Here is a 20,818-nt window from a genome sequence, read left to right on the forward strand (position 1 = left end):
AACGAGTAGGTTAGACAAAGAAGAGCCAATGGATGTTATCTACTTGGACTTCCAGAAGGCCTTGACAAGGTGCCGCAAAGGAGGCTGCTCAGTAAGATAAGAGCCCATGGTGTTAGAGGCAAGGTACTAGCATGGATAGAAGATTGGCTGTCTGGCAGGAGGCAGAGAGTGGGGATAAGGGGGTCTTTCTCAGGATGGCGGCCGGTGACTAGTGGAGTTCCGCAGGGGTCAGTGTTGGGACCACAACTTTTCACTTTATACATTAATGATCTAGATGAAGGAACTGAGGGCATCCTGGCTAAGTTTGCAGATGATACAAAGATAGGTGGAGGGACAGGTAGTATTGAGGAGGCGGGGAGGCTGCAGAAGGATTTAGACATGTTAGGAGAAAGGGCAAAGAAGTGGCAGATGGAATACAACATGGAGAAGTGTGAGGTCATGCATTTTGGTAGGAAGAATAGAGGCATAGACTATTTTCTAAATGGGGAGAGAATTCAGAAATCCGGAGTGCAAAGGGATTTGGGAGTCCTAGTCCAGGATTCTCTTAAAGTTAACTTGCAGGTTGAGTCGGTAGTTAGGAAGGCAAATGCAATGTTGGCATTTATTTCGAGAGGACCAGAATATAAAAGCAGGGATGTGCTGCTGAGGCTATATAAGGCTCTGGTCAGACCACATTTAGAATATTGTGAGCAATTTTGGGCCCCGTATCTCAGGAAGGATGTGCTGGCCCTGGAGAGGGTCCAGAGGAGGTTCACGAGAACGATCCCAGGAATGAAAGGCTTAACATATGAGGAACGTTTGAGGACTCTGGGTCTATACTCGATGGAGTTTAGAAGGATGAGGGGGGATCTGATTGAAACTTACAGAATACTGAAAGGCCTGGATAGAGTGGACATGGGGAAGATGTTTCCATTAGTAGGAGAGACTAGGACCTGAGGGCACAGCCTCAGAGTAAAGGGAAGACCTTTTAGAACAGAGATAAGGAGAAACTTCTTTAGCCAGAGAGTGGTGAATCTATGGAATTCATTGCCACAGAAGGCTGTGGAGGCCAGATCACTGAGTGTATTTAAGACAGAGATAGATAGGTTCTTGACTGGTAAGGGGATCAAAGGTTACGGGGAGAAGGCGGGAGAATGGGGTTGAGAAACTTATCACCCATGATTGAATGGCGGAGCAGACTCGATGGGCCAAATGGCCTAATTTCTGCTCCTATGTCTTATGGTCTTATGGTCTTATGGTTTGCAATTAAACTAGACAAGATGTGCAAAATATATTTTGCCCTGAAGGCAATCGCTTTATACTCATTCAAATAAAGATCTTTAATTTGCTGGTATTGACAACAACACTGTATTCAATTAAATGGAGTAATTTTTAACTTAATGTTGAAACTTAAATGTGGACTAAATTGACATTCAATGATCCTTGCTTGGAAGAAACATCTGATATATATAAAGGAGTAAATTAACCTTCTGCACCTATAAAAATAACATATCAGACCCACTGGAGCTTAGTACTGAGTAACATGTGATCAAATTAGTTCATGAATGGCAAGATATGATAATGGAATGAAAAGCCATTCAGAGGTGACTGCTCTCTTAAATTGTGTTCATTGTAGGAAATTACATAGATAAGGAATATTCCACAAACTAGAAAAAAAAATATATGGCAACCTGTTAATTCAGTGGAAGCATTTAAGAACATGTGCAGCAGAGATTTTATTAAATTCAACAGTGATGCGCGCAGAAGAGGAGTAAAGAAAGAAATAGTCAAAGCCTTTTTTTTAAAAATGAGATTTTTTTAAGATTAACTAAGGGTGCTGACTCAAGAGTTCACTCACTGGCAACACACTCTAACATGGAAACATTGGAACAGGAATTCAGCCGCTCAACTCTGATCCATCATTTGTTTAGATCATGGCTGCATCATTGAAGATCTGGATGGGAATAAATATCAAACTTGAAGTGTTCACTGGGTCATAATTTTTCAAAAATGAGCTCACGTCAGGTGAGGCCCACCTGTGGTAAGGGATCTCACAGGTTTTACCCTTTGACCTTGGTCTACTTCACGAAAGACAAGGTATGCAAGGGCACAGATAACAAAAAGGGGAGACGTTCAGAGGCCGGTCTGTCAAAAGCCTCCTTCAACTCCACGGGCTGAATCTTCAGCTCGGCGAGCGGGGACGGGGCCCACACGCTGAGGTGTAAAACGATGCGGGGTGACGTTGGGCGTGCGTCATTTACAGTTTCAGTTCGGTGGGCGCGCAGTCGACTCGCCCGCCGAACTGTCAAAGGCCTGTTAAGGCCATTAATGAACTAATTAAAGCCTATTGAGAAAGCTGCCCGTCCAACCTTAAGGTTGGCGGTGGGGGGGCAGGCAATGAGCCCGGGCGGCCTTCACATTTTTCAAGGAACCTCATCCACCGGCGGGATGAGGTTTCATGAAGGGATTATAAATTAAATAAATTTTTTCATTAAAGTTCATTGACATGTCCCAGCTCATGTGACACTGTCACATAAGGGGACATGTCTTAAAATTTTTTTTCCTTTTATTAAAAATTTTGGAACTTAAACTTTCTGCGCTCTTTCACGCACATGCACGAAAGAGTGCAGGCACCAATTCAGGATACTCCCCCCGCCCGCACAGGGAGTGCTCAGCGCTTCCTGGTGCGTGTCATGCTGGGCGGGCCGATTAAGGCCCGCCCACTTAAAATGGCGGCGCGGACTTGGTCGGAGGCCTGCCCGCTCACGCACAACCCTCCTGACCGGCGGGGGGACGATTCTACCCCACGTGTCAACACAGGGTCACAATTTACCCATTTGTAAGTACTGCTTTGGGCATGCATGAAGCCAAAAGATATTAGATAGCAATGTAGAGTGACCATGAAGAGGAGAATGGGCTGTAAATTGCAGGACTGACAAGCCTTATAAATTATGGAAAGGAGTCTTAGACATTAGTAAAACTACAATCAGATATTCCTTGGATATTAGCTGTATAATCTCAGATGTGAAAAAAGTGCATGACAGTGAATTGTTTGGGTTAGGAACATCTCTGAGACTGTTTCTGGTTAGTGTTAGGATATAAAAACTGTGGGATATTTTGTTCTGCCAATTTAGTCTCATTTTTTCCATTCTTTTCTTCCTTTCTGAAGGTGCTGACTCTTGCTGGGATGATACTATGGCCACTGTGATTGGTGTATAAGGACACCCAGGTTTCTTTGCACATCAACATTTCCCAATCCGTCACCTTTTAAATAATACTCTGCCATTCTGTTTTTCCTACCAAAGTGGATAACTTCACACTTATCCACATTCTACTGCATCTGCCATGTATTTGCCCACTCATTCAACTTGTCTAAATCGCCTTGAAGTCTCTTAATATCCTCCTCACCGCTCACATTCCCACCTAGTTTTGTGTCAGCAGAAAACTTGGAAATATCACATTTGGTTTCCTCATGCAAATCATTTATAGATATTGTGAATTGCTGGGGCCCAAGCACTGATCCCTGCGGTACCCCAGGGGCCACTGTCTGCCATTCTGAAAAATACCCATTTATTCCTACTCTTTGTTTCCTGTCTGCTAACCAATTCTCAATCCATGTAATTCAAACCCATCATACCTGAGGTAAATGTTACCTTAAATGTTTTGCATGACCAGACAAATCAATACCACGAACTTAAGGTGAGTTGGTCAGAGGTGCGTACTTGGTGATGCATTCTCATACTAAACAGGTAACTCTACCAACTATCACAACAGTGTTGTTCTGCTAACTAACAACCTAACCCCATAACCTGGTTAAGTTCAATGTAATGTGGTGCTCAACTCTGTCGTCAAACTGACATAGTAGGAATGTGGAACTCGCTACCACAGGGAGTGGTTGAAGCAAATGGCATAGATGCATTTAAGGGGAAGCTAGATAAGTATATGAGGGAGAAAGGAATTGATAGTTACAATGGTAGATTTAGATGAGGAAAGATGGGAGGAGGCTCGAGTCGAGAATAAACACCAGCATGGATAGCTTAAGCCGAATGACCTGTTTCTGTGCCATATACCCTACGTAATCCTATGCAATGAGTGGAACTTACTTATGCATGTGAGGTTTGGCTTTGACCACTTGGCTTGTTCCGACTTATTCTCACATTGGATGAGGTTTGATGTCCCTGCCTTTCTCTTATAACCACTTTGGCATTTCAAACGGAGCCTTTGGCCAACTTCGAAATGCGTGTCTGTTATTTGGCTCATGTCTACATTTTCAACTTCAAAGTTGGGTTTGCTGCAGTTTCCTACCGGGGAAAAAGAAACAATGGTGTTATTCAAATACAAAGATCTCCTCCTTTCTGTTAAATCTCAAGATTGCAATGTAAATCAATTCTCTTATCAAATCCATCAGATTTTTATTTTGAAGTAAAATTTGGAGGTGATCACATTGTCCTTGATCTCAGGCCCTAGACTTTCTGACTCAATTGCTAGTACTCCTTTCACCCAGGCCTTGGAAATTCAAGGCCAGCTTCTTAATTCTCTCTCTCCTAGGCCTTTCAAGCTGGAGAAATTTTAGCAAGGTTTAAAACCCACCTAGGTATTGAAAAGTAAATTTTCTGATGCCCCAGCACCAATCGTTGTAGGACACCAATAGTGATTTCCTACCAATTCGAGTACAAAGCTATTATCCCTAATCTATGCCTTCTACCGCTGAACAATCTCCTAACCAGGCCAGCGGTTTGTCTTCAAACCTTATTGTTTGTCTTCTGGAAGTCCTATAAAATGCATCCATTCCTTTCCTTGATGTTCAGTGGGATTACCACCGCTGAATCCCACACAAGGAAAATAAATAAATAAGTATGTACTTAGCAAGAAAGTTAATTTTTGTACTTTAACATGCCACAATTCAGCCAGGCCATTTTGAAACCTTTCTGATATTTTACTTCGGTGTTTCTGACATTGTACATTTACTCCTACAAATGTAAGTTGTATGTTGTTTAATTAAAATGGAAGCTTTTGTTGTAACACTCATTCTGAAGAAGCGTAGTTTCTGCTAAAGATGTTAGGCGTTTAAGAATCCAATTGCTCCTTATCAAGCTTAATCAGCCTGATTAACCACCTCTTCCTCTCAATGGACAGCAGTCAGGCAGACTAGCTGTACCTGCAAGTGTGATCTGCTTGATAAAACCTGTATCTGCCTGCATTTCTAGATTCAGATCGTGTTAACAAGCCAGGTGTTCTACCTGATCCAGGCCTGTTCCTGGAAGCAAGTAATGCCATAAGCCGTTCCTAAGTAAATGGTTAATGACTACAACAGCTGTGGCTCAGTTGGCAGCACTCCTACCTCTAAGGCAGAAGGTTGTGGGTTGAAGTCCCACCCCAGAGCGTTGAGTGCAAAATCGAGGCTGACACTCCAGTGTGGAACTGAGGGCACTGTTGTCTTTCAGATAATAATGCTTTAAACCAAGTCCCCTTCTGTCCTCTCACATTGATGTAAAAATATTCTGTGTGTCTATTCTAAAGAAGAAAAGGGGAGTTTCCCCCAGAGTCTGAGCCAACGTCTATCCCTCAACAAGAACTTGTATTTATATAGCACCTTCAATGTAATAGAACGTGCCAAGGTGCTTGGCATTATGAAGCAAAATTTGACAGCGAGCCACATAAAGAGGTATTAGGGCAGATGGCCAAAAGCCTGGTCACAGAGGTAGATTTTAAGGAAAATATTACAGGAAGAAGGAGAGGTAAAGAGTCAGAGAGGCTAAGGGAGGGAATTCTAGAGCTCATGGCCTTGAAAGCTGAAGGTGCAGCCACCAATGATGGGACAATTAAAATCAGCGATGTTTAAGAAACCAGAATTAGATGACCACAGATATCTCAGGGAGTTGTGAGGTTGGAAGGAATTACAAATGGGGGCAGATTGCCTGCTCATTATTGGATTGCTGTTAGTGGGACCCTGCTGTCTTCAAACTGGCTGCTCCATTTCCTACATTACAACGATAGCTACATTACAAAGAGTACTGAATTGGCTGTAAAGTGCTTTGCAACGTTCCTGAGACCATGAAAGGTGCTACCTAAATGCAAACTTCCTTTTCTTTGATCGAAAAGCAGGCCCTGATTTGAGCAGGGTCTGGATAACAAGGATGCAGATCCACTGCGAATGAGCATCCACTTGGTATTGACTCAGGGAAATAAGAAGTAAGAGCTGGATTAGGCCATTTGGCCCTTCAAGCTTGCTCTGCCATTCAACAAGATCATGGCTGATCATCTGTCTCAACTCCGCCTTTCCACACTATACCCATATCATTTAACCCTTTAGCGCCCAAAAATCTATCAACCGCTGTCTTGAATATACACAATGACTGAGTATCCTCAACCCTCTGGAGTAGAGAATTTCAAAGATTGACAACCCTTGGCATGAAGAAATTGCTACACATCTCAACCCGAAATATCTGACCCCCTGTTCTGAGACAGTGACCCCGTGTTCTAGGTTCCCCAGCCCGGGGAAGCATTTTCTCAGCATCTATCTTGACTGTGATTCGTGTGCAAGGACATTCAGGTCCCTCCGAATGCCAGCTTTTCCCAGCGTCCTGCCATGCAAAAAACATTTTTTTCTCTTTTTCCCTACATTTGCACACTTCCCCACATTGTATTCCATTTGCCATGTTCTTGCCCATTCACCTGAACGTATCCCTCTACAGTGTCTTTGCAACCTCCTCACCACTTTTTTCCCCCATCTAACTTTGTATCAGCAGGGTGGCCCACTCTGATGCTACTCTCACTTCACTCCCAAAACTTCTGACCTTTGCCCTGAGGGAACCCAAGCAGATAATCTGGGTAGCACAATGGGGGCACATGCGTGTGAACACCATGGATCTCCGCCCTCTATTTTTTTCCGTTTTCTGTCCAAAAATTAATCTTTCTCCGGATGTGCAGGCTAATCAACCCATTTTAGTGCACAGTCAGTGAGTTAACACCTTTCCCCGTTCGTTCCCAGCAGCAATTTTAGGTTCAGACAATGAATCATTGTCTCAAAACGTTAACTTTACCTTCTTCCCTCCACAGATGCTTCCCGGCCTGCTGAGCGTTTCCAGCATTTTCTGTTTTTATTTAAGATTTCCAACATCTTGCGATATTTAGCAATTTTACAAACATGAGCAAAGACTAACAACTGGTCCATTAATGCTAATTTGACAACAACATTTTGCATTTATATAGCTGCCTTTGACATAGTAAAACATCCTTGGACGCTTCACAGACAATGGGCAGAATTTTACGGCCCCGTTTCAGTGGGGAGGGGGCCGTAAAATGCGGCGAGACATTCTAAACCCCATTGGCTTCAGCGGGAACGTAAAATCCCGCTGCCGTAAAATTTCGCCCAACGAGTTCTCCCCGGAGTCCTAGCCCACTTCTACCCCTCAACTCGTAACAAGAGCTTTCATTTTATAAAGCACCTTCAGAGCAATAAAACACGTCAAGGTGCTTCGCGTTTTAAGCAAAATTTGGCAGCGAGCCACATAAAAAGGTAATCATACAAATCCGACGAGACCTGACCCTGCGCGACGTGAATAGGTATCAGGACAGGCGACCCAAAACTCAGTTAAAGCAGTAGGATTTAAGGAGTGATTTACATGCACAAAATTATTACGCTTAAACACACAATTTGCAACCGTACTAACTTCAAAGCACACCTCCTCATGACAAAAGCATATAGTATAGAAACGGTCAGCTCATGTGGAGCATAAACACCGGCTGAATGGGCTCTTACTGTGCTCTAAGTACTTTTGGGAGGATTTTTGTTTTGCGTTTGGGAGCCCGACGTTGGAGTCATTTCCAAGCTCTAGCCTGCACGGCATGGACGCACCCAATGCGAGTTCTGTTCTATTGGCCAATCAATGACCCCTCTGCGCGCGCTCGCCTTCAAATTAAAGATGCAGGGTGGGCTCCTCGCTTTGGAGGGCCAACAGGAGGTCTTCCAGCAATGAGAAGGACGGAGCCTGCTGATGCAGAGAGAGAGAGAGAGGTGGGGGGTGGGGAAGACACCTTCTCAGTACATTTCTATTCTTTGAGGATACAAATGCCCACAGGTGCCACACTGCCTTTGTGGAGAGGGCACATTCTACAGGGCAGCTGGCGGCCATTTGTAAATTGGCAGCAGCTGGAGGAAGGCGGCGATGCTTAACTAGTGAAACGGAATGCTGAGACCTGGGTTTGCCAACTGGGAGTCACCTCCTTTTTCTGGCCGTGTCTCAGTGCAATGGGCTCTCCTGCCGACTGGAAAATTCCAGTTGGCGTGGGAGATGGTGCCTGCTGAATGGCCTCAATTGGCTACCAGCCAATTTCTTTAAAAATGGCCCGAAGGTGGGACCATGCCAGCAAACCAGCACGCCATCCGGCAGTGGGCAATGCCAGGCCCATGCACTTCCAATCCTGTCTCTGGCGGGCTTCCAAAATTCGGCCTTATGCATCAGGATACAATTGTTTCTGAAAACTGAGCAATCCTGCAAACTGACCTTGTGCTGTTGAAAGCTGCTGGTGAGAAAAAGGGTCTTAAATTTATGTCTTGAAGCTCATTATTGAAACAAACCCAAGGGCTCACAGTGACTCCGGAAATCTTCAGGCTTCGGGGTGGGGAGTGGTGGGGGGCGGGCGGTTTGGGGTGGGGTGGGTGGGGCGGGGGATGTTGGCGGTGGAGGGCGGCATTAGGGAGATAGATGCCAGTTGTACACCTGGAATTTTCTCAGCTCCTAACCTCCTTTCCGCCCAGCATCCTGGCAAAGCTGATGGTACGGGTCAGCTTAAGGCTGAATGTCTGGCCCACCTGGGAGAGACTCCGGAAACTTCCAGGCCCGCAGCGAACAATCTCGACCAGCTCGACTGGCCAACATTTCAACAAGAAAATCTTAAAAGCCAGATGGTGCCCGCTGGTCTCGTGTCCCTCTCGTTGAGATGGGCCCACACTCGGATGGGCACGCCATGGCAATGAGGTGACTCTGCCTTGACTCCCCAGTACAGGCAGCAGTAGCAGAGGTTATGGCATCGACTTTGCTGCACTGACATTGGCAGAGCTGTGCCCTGGATATAAGCCATGATGTTGGCTGAGGTTAAATATTGCCCAGGACTCCAGAGAAAGCATCCCTGCTCTTTTATCAATAGTGCTGATGGATCTTTTCACGTGCGCCCAAGATGGAACTATCCTCCTTTCTGCCTAGCTGGATTAATTTCTCCAACTGCATCAGGAATGTTAGATTTTGGGTGGGTTAATATTTCCTGTTGCACCAAAATGATTTATTGCTTTCGGTGAACTTGTTCCTGAGGCACAGTGCCAGGGCATTTATGAGATTGTTTATGCCTTGATCATAAGAAACTACATGCCCTTTTGTCCTGCTGCATTTCTGCATTTCACCACTGAGCTCAGCGAGACATGTCCTTGCTTGATTGCACAGGAGTATGTTTTCCTGTGTGCTCTTGGCACGATGCCTGCCAACCTAGGCCAACCTATTGGGAAATTCCAGCCCACGATTGTCCTCTCATTGCTAGCTCCCTCATATACAATGCCACCTGACTCCTTACAGAGCAGGGCTGGGGGCATAGGCCCAGAAGTACTAACGACCCTCGGGTAGCCCACTCAAGTGGCCACTGCACACATATGGAGCCTAGTTAATCAGGGCTGGGAAGACATTTGCCCAGGGTGGGCACCACAACTGAACCCAAATATATGGAAGTGTTAACGTGACCAGGGAGGTGTCAGCGATCAAGGGCTTGATTTTCAATTGCTTGTGGGGGCAAGATTGGGGCATGGCCACTTTGAATAAGGTGCTCCTGGATGGCGTCCTGATGCCTCTGGGATCCTCTGCTACTTTCAAAGCGAGGACAGCAGGTGGGCAGCTGGGGACCCACTTGCCTCCAATCGACTGCCCATTAAGCTCCTTGAGGAGGAGCTTGTTCATGGGCTGGGGAGGGTCAGAAAATGAGTTTGAAATTGCAGATCCACAAAACTGAACAGTCTGGTGCACATTGTTGGGGTGCATTTGGGGAGCCATCGAGCCATATTAATGCCGCAGAAAAATCTTTTGGAAACAAGGATAATTCTGTCAGAACGGGTCTACCTAACTTTCCTTAAGCCATTGTTTGTGCCAGGAAGCTGCCGGCTCCCTGATCTCCTGCCTTCTCCATTCTAGAAGGCAGTGGAAAACTCAGTCATGGCTGCCATCTGCCTTTGAGGATTGTTCTCTGGAGTCAATTCCTGCTTCCTGGTGCCACCAATTTGGCGCCGAGTTTGGCGTCAACACAATTAGAACATCTGAATTTTTAAAAAATTCATTCACAGGATGTGGGCATCGCTGGTTGGGCCAGCATTTATTACCCATCCCTAATTACCCTTGAGAAGGTGGCGGTGAGCTGCCTTCTTGAACTGCTGCTGTCCATGTGGTGTAAGTACACCCACAGCGCTGTTAGGGAGGGAGTTCCAAGATTTTGACCTGGCGACAGTGAAGGAGTGGCGATATATTTCCAAGTAAGGATGGTGAGTGGCTTGGAGGGGAACTTCCGAGTGGTGGCTTTGCCATGTATCTGCTGCTCTTGTCCTTCTAGATGATAGCAGTCATGGGTTTGGAAGGTGTTGTCTAAGGAGGCTTGGTGAATTCCTGTAGTGCATCTTGTAGATGGTACACACTGCTGCCACTGTGTGTCAGTGGTGGAGGGAGTGAATGTTGGTGGATGGGGTGCCAATCAAGCGGGCTGCTTTGTCCCGGATGGTGTCAAGTTTCTTGTGTATTGTTGGAGCTGCACTCATCCAGGCAAGTGGGGAGTATTCCATCACACTCCTGACTTGTGCCTTGTAGACAGTGGACAGGCTTTGGGGAGTCAGGAGGCGAGTTACTTGCTGCAGGAGTTCTAGCCTCTGTCCTTCTCTTGTAGCCACAGTATGTATATGGCCAGTCCAGTTCAGTTTCTGGTCAATGGTAACCCCCCGGATGTCGATAGTGGGGGATTCAGTGGTGGTAATGCCATTGAATGTCATGGGGTGATGGTTAGATTCTCTCTTGTTGGAGATGGTCATTGTCTGGCACTTGTGTGGCGCAAATGTTACTTGTCAGCCCAAGCCTGGATATTGTCCAGGTCTTGCTGCATTTGGACTTCAGTATCTGAGGGGTCGCGAATGGTGCTGAACATTGTGCAATCGTCAGCGAACATCCCTACTTCTGACCTTATGATGGAGGGAAGGTCATTGATGAAGCAGCTGAAGATGGTTGAAGATGGAAATACGGGGTCAGGAGCTGGAAACTTTCTGGCCACTGGGTTCCCAACTCCAGGTTGAAAATCAAGCCCCGAGAGTGAGGAACCTGATTGACTTTTTTCTGCTCCCTATCCTGGACTCTGAAGCCAACAGCAGTGTTCCAACTCCATCTGAGCACTGGGAGAGAAATTTAGAAGCAAAGCCAAAATGAATTTGCAATGGAGAATCTTCGTTCCCCCAAAGCCTGGTGCCAAAAGCATTCAGGAAGCACAACAACATCCAGGACAAAGCAACCCGCTTGATTAGCACCCAATCCACAAACATTCACTCCCTCCACCACCAAAGCACAGTGCCAACAGAGTGTACCTTCAAAACATGCACTGCAGCAATTCACCAAGTCTCCTTAGACAGCAACTTCCAAAGCCACGACCTCTACCACCTGGAAGGACGAGAACAGCAGATGCATGGGAACACCGCTACCTGCAATTACCCGTCTAAATCTGATTTGAAAACATATTGCTGTTCTTTCACAGTCGCTGGGTCAAAATCCTAGAACCCCCTCCCTAACAGCACTGTGGGGGTACCTACACCACAGGGATTGCAGTGGCTCACTGCCACCTTCTCAAGGGCAATTAAGGATGGGTAATAAGTGCTGGGCTAGCCAGCGATGTCCACATACCACAAACGAATAAACAAAAGTCACGTGGCTGCAGTTACATCATTAGCGATCAGGAGATTCTTTCCATCTGCAGCTTCAGTGCATTTGTGGATTGGATATCCTTTCGCTTATTTGCATTGGACACAGGCGGGAGGTAAAATTAAATTTTGGGCAGGGATATAAAGCAAGCTTTACTGGTAGACCCTCTCATTTTAAACCCCTCCCAACTTTTCTTTCCACTTATGCCCACTTATGTGTGCTCCATCAAAATTGTACTACGCCCCCGCTTTGGTTAATAGTGACGTTAGGGGCAGGATTTTCACTCCCACATTGAAGTGAGCACAGAGATGGGTGAGCGTAACAATCTGCACCTTCGGTTGGTGTGCCAGTTTGCCAGCAGCAGTCCGCTCCATGCCATTTTCCCAGAGGTGGGATCGTTGGTGGGTAGCCAGTTAAGTGGCAGGGGGGGGGGAGTTAAAGGTCTATTAAGGCTGAGCATCCCCCTGAAGGCATCAGGAACTAGGCCACCTCCCTGTAGGTGGCCCCCTGGTGGCAGACCAGAGTACCCATCCACAACATTGGCCCCGGCTACCGAGGACATTTTTGAGTTTGAAACTATTAAAATGTGCAGAGGGGTCACCTCAAAATGGAGGCGCCCACACCGTCCCCCCCTGCTTATCGGAACTGTAGGGTGATGCTCCATTCACGCTGGAGGCCCTCCTATTGGCCTTCCAGCTATGAAAAACCGCCGGCCATCCTTAACTGGACAGCGGGGCTGCCCTCTGGCCACTAATTGGCCACTTCGGGGAAAATCACTTCCAGGTGACTGTTTCCCACACAGCGTGTGGCTGTGACCCCATTTGACCCCAATGTCGGGGCCTCAGCCCCAAAGGGCAAATGTCCTACACTATGTGTTATGTTTACTGACTTGTTAGCCTTTCCTTCCCTTTGCTGCACTGTATTATTCAAGTAGAAACTTGCCCTCTTTACTACCTCTGAGTAGTTACCTCTACCATCTGCACCCACTCAAAAACCAGCTTCCACAGGAAGAGCTTAGGACCTGCGAATGCTCCCTGTTCAGAATTTTCAGCTTGGGTTTTGTATGGGGGTGAATTTGAAGGTGGGAGGGGGTGTGTAAAATAAAGCAGTGGCCAGCCCGCCACCATCCTGCCCACCCTTGACCTATCCCCCATATTATTGCGGCTGGGGGGTGTAGTGGGGGGGGGGGCGGCCCGGCAAGTAAAGCATCAGGTAAACCCACCCACCCTTAGGCTTACTGAGGCCCTCAAGTGGACAAGAAACCGCCTGGTTAAAGTCTTCCAAGGCTTGCGCATTTGCGATGAAAACACATTAGCTATGACCTCCCCGAAGGCCCAAGGAAGATGCGTTTGGAGTGATGGCTTATTGTGCGTGGAAGTGTGTGAGGGTTATTTTGGAAAAAAATCTTTCATTGCCAACTTAGGGCAGGATTTTCTGCTCGACATGCAGGCGCGGGCCCGACACGCCTGTGCGTGAAATAAAGCGCTTTGACGTCGGCTGAGCGTGCCAACATCAACATGCGCTCTCGCCATAGTTAGGTCGGCGGGCACGTGCCTGCCGACAATTAAAAGGCCTATTAAGGCCATAAAGTTAACAATTGCGCTGAATTTTTCACTGCCTGTTCAACCTAACAGTTGGCAGGGGCAGGCAAAAAGGCCAAACGGCCTTTGCTTTTTTTTTGGAAACTTCATCCACAGGGCGGGATGAGGTTTCCAAAAGCAAATAAAAATAAAATAAAAGTTTTAAGATTTAATTAATAACATGTCCCTGCTCATGTGACAGAGGGGACACGTTTTACTACGTTTTACCATTCTTTATTTTTTAATAACACTTCAAAATAAAAGTCTTTCATTGGCTGTAAAGTACTTTGGGACATTCTAAGGCCATGAAAGTTGATATATAAATACAAGTACTTTCTAAGATGAGCAATATAAAAAAGGGCTCAGGTAAAGGAATCTAGGATTTGAATAGACAACTCATGAAGATTGAAGCAACTTATTTTTAAAAATCTTTTCACAGGATGTGGGCATCGCTGGCTAGGCCATATTTATTGCCCATCCCTAGAGAAGGTGGTGGTGAGCCATCTTCTTGAATTACTGCGGACCACGCGGTGTAGGTACACCCACAGTGCTGTCAGGAAGGGAGGTCCATTTACAATACAGGAGGAAGCTATTCAGCCCGTTAGGTTTATGTCAGCTTTCTGAAAGAGTTACCTTCTTCATCCCATTCCTCTACTCCTCTGAAACCCTTTAATTCTTTTCTCTTTCAAATATTTATCCACTACCCTTTCAAAAGCTAAAATGGACCCTGCTCTTGCCACAGTTTTGGGTAGATGATATCTTGCCCTAATAATCTCTTGTGTCAAAAATATTGGCCTAACTCTTCTTTTTAAACTGACGGCCCTAGGTATATGCCCAACAGATAGCGACTAACCAGCCCATGGGAATAGGTTTTCCAATTTATTGAATCGTAACCTTCCATAACTTTGAATGCCTCTATAAGATCTCCTCATAGCCTTCTTTGTTGCAAAGAATAGTCTCCAGTTCCTCTAGTCTCTGTTCATAATTCAAGCCTGTCACCCCCAGTAACATATCTTCTGCAGCCTCCTCATGAGCTTGATAACCCTCCCCTAATGTATGACACTAGAACTGGGTGCAATCTTTCTCCTGTGGCCTAACTTCTGATTTTGTGCAGTTTTATTACCTTTATTGCTTTTGTACTTCATACCTCTCTCATAAAACCCAGGATTTCATGCCTTTTACTTAGGTGGGAATGCTGTGACTTGTCAGGTTAGGAGTTCATTTATATCAAATAATATAGGATTTATGTTGACCTAATTTAATCCCTCCCCAAAAAGTTTGAAACCTAGCTCAAGTTGGCCGGGATTTTCCGGCCCCGTCATGGTGGGACCCGCTGCGGGAGAGTCCGGGAGACTCTTTTGGAGGGAGCGGATGACCCTGGCTGGTTTCTCTTTCCTCGCTGGTTTCTCAAAATTTCACACACATTATTGTGGCAATGCACAACATTTCTTCATGGCGCGATATTTCTATAATTCTAACTATATCTCATAAGGCTCAACCAGGGTTAAGCCGAACTGTGATGATTGCGCCCAATCCAACCCGGGTGGGGGTGGGGAGGGGGCGGGTGCAGCGACGGCTCCTGCAATCTGGGATCAACTGGTTTCAACTGGTTCCAGGGCTGGTTCAGCAGTTTCTTTCTTCTGGGTTCACAGCTTTATCAACTGGTGCTCCCTACTTCTTCGTGTGTGAACCCCAAAGTTTCTCTGCTCTGTTTTTTTTTAATTCTTTCATGGGATGTGGGCGTCGCTGGCCAGGCCAGCATTTAGTGCCCATCCCTAATTGCTCTTGTTCAGAGGGCATTTAAATGCCAACCACATTGCTGTGGGTCTGGAGTCACATGTAGGCCAGACCAGGTAAAGACAGCAGATTTCCTCCCCTAAAGGACATTAATGAACCAGGTGGGTTTTTGCAACAATTGCCAATGGTTTCATGGTCATCATTGGATTTTTAATTCCAGATTTTTATTGAATTCAAAGTTCACTATTCCGGGTCCCCAGAGTTTTGCCCTGGGTCTCTGGAATACTAGTCCAGTGACAATACCACTATGCCACCGCCACCTTTTCAAAATATTACCTTTTCTGCCAATATATCTATGGGGAGAAGGGGGTGTTTTACACTGAACCTTCATTGAAGTTACGGCAGAAGAATGGGAGAAGCTCCAAAGAAATTCAACTCGTTGGTGTCCATGTCCTTTCATTGTACCTCCGCCAAAATAATCCAAGCTCGAATTTCTCTGCATGAAGTTCAGCAGTTATCTCAACTGCCCAATCTATTAGCTCATCTATATTGCCCTGAAGCTGCAAACAGTCTGTCTCACAATTAGTCACACTCCCCATTTTTTGTATTGACTGCCAAGATTACACGGTCATCTCCTGGAGCGAAGTCAACAAACTACAGATGTATGAATAACAGGGAAGAGAACTACTAACTGGCAATAATAAAAGAAAGATTTGCATTTATATAGTGCTTTTCATGACCTCTGCACATCTTTAAACACTTTTACAGCCAGTGAAGTACTTTTTAAGTGTAGTCACTGTTGTAACATAGAAAGTGCAGCAGCCAATTTGCACAAAGGTCTCACAAGCAGATGATCTGTTTCTTTTTTCAGTGATGCTGGTTGATGTATAAATATTGCCTGGCATTGCAAAGCAAGCTCTTCTGCTCTTCTTAGAATAGTGCCCTGGGAATTTTTAGATAAAGCTGAGAGAAGAGATTGGGGCTCAATTTAACATCTCATCAGAAAAATAGGACCACGTTAGTTACTGAACGTGGGCGTAAAGGGCAGAATTTTGACATTCGGAAAATAACGTGAAATTAGAAAGTGTAGAAAGTAGCATTGAGGGTAGTAATAGGCTGCAAGAGGACACACATAGGCTGGTAGAATGGGCAGACACATGGAAGATGAAATTCAATGCAGAGAAAGGCGAGGCGATACATTTTGGTAGGAAGAATGAGGAGGGACAATACAAGATAGTGGTACAATTTTACAGTGGGTGCAAGAACAGAGAGACCTGGGGGTGTTTGTGCATAAATTTCAGAAGGTGGCAGAACTGGTTAATAAAGCATATGGAATGCTGAGCTTTAATAACTAGAGGCATTACCAGCCAGGAAGTTATGCTACACCTGTATAAAACTCTGGTTTGGCCCCAATTGGAGTATTGTGTCCAATTCAGGGCACCACGCTTTAGGAAGGATGCGAATGCTATAGCAAGGGTACAGAAAAGTTTACGAGAATGGGTCCTGGGATGAAGGACTTCAGTTCTGTGGATAGATTGGCGAAGCTGGGGTTGTTCTTCTTAGAGAAGCTTGACAGGAGATTTGATAAGAGTCCAACATCATGAGTGGGTTGGACAGAGTAAACAGAGAGAAACTGTTAATGTTGACAGACGGGTTAAGAATCAGAGAGCACTGATTTAAAGGTGATTGGAAAAGGAAGCAACAGCAACATGAGGAAGGACTTTTTTTTACGTAGCAAGTGGTTAGGATCTGGAATGCATTGCCTTGAGACTGTGATGGAGGCAGATTTAATCATGGTATTCAAAATGCATTTGGAAAGCATCTGACTATAAAAGAAATGCTGGGCTATGGGGAAAGGGTGGGAGATGCACTTGGAGAGAGCTGGCACAGACAAAACAGACCGAATGGCCTCCTTCTGTGCTGTAACCACTCTATGAACGATTACAGTTACGTGGCTAGACTGGAGGAACTGGGGTTGTTTTTCTTGGAACAGAGAAGGCGAAGGGGAGATTTGTTAGAGGGTTTTAAAATCATGAAGGGTTAGAGCAAATAAAGAGAACCTGCTCCAATGCCGGAAGTGTAGATAACATGAGGCCACAGATTTAAGGTGATTGGCAAAAGAGCCAGAGGCGACCTTGTCATGAAAATATAATAATTCTCATAATATTATAGTGGGGTTTGGATAGTTTCTGTGCATGTGTGTGGGATTTAATTGAATTGAAGACAGCTGGTCTGGAGGCTTTAAGTCATCAAAAAGAAGCTAGGTTTGAAATGCTAAATATGTAAACCTGGCTGAAATTTTAGAATGTGCGGTGTGAGGGAAATTTGCATTTATACATAAACCAGAGCAGTTTGAATTTCAAAGAGATAGTAAGATGTTACCCTAGCCAGAAGAAGCAAAACCAAACAGTTTGTTTATTTTTCCCAAAGGTTACTGAGAATATGAGCACTATGAAAGATATATATTATGAGAAAGGTAAAGTTCCAAAGGCATATTGGAACAATGAAATTTACATGAAAATGAGAGAAACATATATAAAGGAGATGAGGCTATGTGTCAGAAGGCATATGGCATTATTAGCCGAGGCATAGAATATAAGAGCAGGGAGGTTATGCTGGAACTGTATAAAACGCTGGTTAGGCCACAGCTAGAGTATTGCGTGCAGTTCTGGAATCCTCATTACAGGAAGGATATGATTGCACTAGAGAGAGTGCAGAGGAGATTTACCAGGATGTTGCCTGGGTTGGAGAGTTTTAGTTATGAGGAGAGATTGGATAGACTGGGGTTATTTTCCCTGGAGCAGAGGAGATTGAGGGGGGACATGATTGAGGCATATAAAATTATGAGGGGCATAGATAGGGTAGACAGGAAGGAACTTTCCCCCATGGTGGAGGGCTCAATAACCAGGGGGCATAGATTTAAGGTAAGGGGCAGGAGATTTAGCGGGGATGTGAGGAAGAATTTTTTCATCCAGAGGGTGGTGAGAATCTGGAACTCACTGCCAGAAAGGGTGGTAGAGGCAGAAACCCTTATAACATTTAAGGAGTATTTGGGTGTGTACTTGCGATGCCATGGCATACAAGGCTATGGGCCTAGTGTTGGAAAATGGGATTAGAATGGTTAGCTACTTGTTTGACCGGTGCAGACTCGAAGGGCTGAAGGGCCTTTTTCTGTGCTGTTCTATGTCTCTATGACTCTATGAGGGGAAGGCATTCCAAGATGTAACAAGTGTGTAAAGCCTCCAGCCACTGTGCATCAAGTCGCTGTCTACAGGAACCTAAGCTGAGAAAACTCACTTTGAATTCTACTGTCCAGGGTATCTTGTTGCTTTGCCTGGGTCTGTTTAAATCTATTCGTCTTTTACTGTTGCCTTAATGGAGGTGTAACTGGGAGCCAGATTAATTAGGGGCTTTAGGAGTTATTATAGTAGTAATTTGTGGATCTATGTATGTGCTTGAAACCTTTTCTTTTGTTAATAAATGTTTAATTTGGTTTTCTAAAAACCTTTGAAGTCGTGGTAGTCTTATTGCTTCTAAATTCAGGGCACCCATGTTCAGAGGTGTTGGGGGAAATTAAAAATGCTAAAAGAGAATACAGTAAGAATTTACTGAAAAACCCCTAAAATCTCCAGGCAGACATGGCTGCTAAACATATTAAGAGTTGAAGATTACCAGATGAACATTGCACAGCCTTGAGAGCCAGACTGGACACAAATGTATGACATAAATTAGGTTAAGCGTACTCCTGTCTCAGATAGGGAAGGGGCAGATGGTTTTAGCTTAGATATGGGAAGATGAACAATGGACAAAGAGGGGGCTTTGATGAAACACAAATAGTCTTGAGTTGTAAGAACCAAGGTCTTTGTGTATGTGTTTTAATTTTGATTGGGTAATATATTTATGTAAACATGAATAATTGGTTAGCAAAATCACATGTTTATGTACTCAATAGGATAGAGTTAGTATGGAACTGGCATGTCGGTTACCGATTGGATGTATTCAAATGTACTCAAATGTGTTATGATAAGAAAAAGTACAAAAGTAGTAAAATGTAATCAATTAGGGAGCTGGGCCTTGCATATGCTTGAATAAAACTGGTTAAAAGGAAGCCAGAGTCTCGTGTGGTCGTTGTGGGATCAGAGAGTGTAACATCTCCTCTTCAAGAGGGCTTTTTTTTTTAAAAGAGTCAACCACATTGGGTCTGGAGTCACATGTAGGCCAGACCAGGTAAGGATGGCAGATTTCCTTCCCCAAACCAGATGACAATTTCATGGTCCTCATTAGGCTTTTAATTCCAGATATTTAATGAATTCAAATTCTGCCATCTGCCATGGTGGGATTTGAACCTGGGTCCCCAGAGCATTACCCTGGATCTCTGGATCACCAGTCCAGTGACAATACCACTACGCCACTGACTCCCCCTAACATAATATTTTATGACTCTCTGCCAGTATATTACCAAGGGACTATCAACCTAGATTTTATGTGCAAGTCTCTAAAGTGGGACTTGAACCTGCAACCTTCTGACTCAGAAGTGAAAATGTTACATAATAAGCCACAGCTGACACCTGCCAGGCTCAGAAGGTTCTGAATTCCTGTAACTCTGTCACTGACTTCGAGTGGTATCATTCCTATTTATAAACTACTTTGATTTCTGTGGCGATACAGAGTTTGATCGACCGATGCAAGTTACACTTACTCTTTCCCCAATGGCAAAATAGTGTGAATGGCACTTCAACAAAAACTGGATGAAGGCAAGGTTCGAAGTTCTCTAAAATCTTTCAGTGTGCTGTTTGTCGCTACGCAAAGCAAAACATCCACAGTCTGAAAACAAGTGTTGTCATGTAAAAAATCTAAAGAAAATCCCATTGAAAGCATATAATCAGACAAATGCATTTAACAGATGAGTGCTTTCATTTTAGAGCTTTGTATGATAAGTGCACATGCCAGGAATTCGGCCATGTGTGTCCCAAAGGGAAATGGACAGAAACCATGCAGAATGCAGTAACCTCTCTATTCTCACTGCGTTCTCCCACCATTCACCCTGCAGCTAGTTCATAAGATGTATCCCCAAGGATTTAGCAGGTGTCCTCCCAACTCCTGAAGGCAGCAGTTCAAGTAGACAAGGTTGTAAAGAAGGCATATGGAATGTTCTCCTTCATTGGCAGAGGTATAGAATATAAAAGTAAGGGTATAATGTTGTAATTGTATAAAACACTGGTGAGGCCACAACTGGAATATTGTGTGCAGTTCTGGTCACCACATTACAGGAAGGACGTAATAGCTCTGGAGAGAGTGCAGAGGAGGTTTACAAGAATGTTGCCAGGGTTAGAAAAAAATGTAGCTACGAGGAGAGATTGGATAGGTTGGGGTTATTTTCCTTAGAACAAAGGAGGCTGAGAGGTGACTTGATTGAGGTGTACAAAATTATGAGGGGAATAGATAGAGTGGACAGGATAAAATTGTTTCCCTTGGTGGAGAATTCTAGAACCAGGGGACACAGATTCAAGATAAGTGGCAGACGGTGTAGGGGGGAATGAGGAAGAACTTTTTTACGCAGAGGGCAGTGGGTGTCTGGAATTCGCTGCCCAA

At 44.9% G+C, this 20,818-nt stretch overlaps 1 protein-coding gene across 1 annotated transcript in view; it reads right to left on the bottom strand.

Annotated features, from left to right (window-relative positions):
• The window catches only part of LOC144687226 (uncharacterized), an 88,720-nt gene that overhangs the window by 34,966 nt on the left and 32,936 nt on the right, over positions 1-20,818 (bottom strand). Inside the window, exon 2 of the mRNA XM_078553033.1 lies at positions 4,083-4,280. Within this exon, the coding sequence (XP_078409159.1) occupies positions 4,083-4,280 (198 nt within the window). The remainder of the gene's footprint in view (positions 1-4,082; positions 4,281-20,818) is intronic.

This window comes from Cetorhinus maximus, chromosome 12 (genome assembly GCF_964194155.1).
Source record: "Cetorhinus maximus chromosome 12, sCetMax3.hap1.1, whole genome shotgun sequence".
NCBI lineage: Eukaryota > Metazoa > Chordata > Chondrichthyes > Lamniformes > Cetorhinidae > Cetorhinus > Cetorhinus maximus.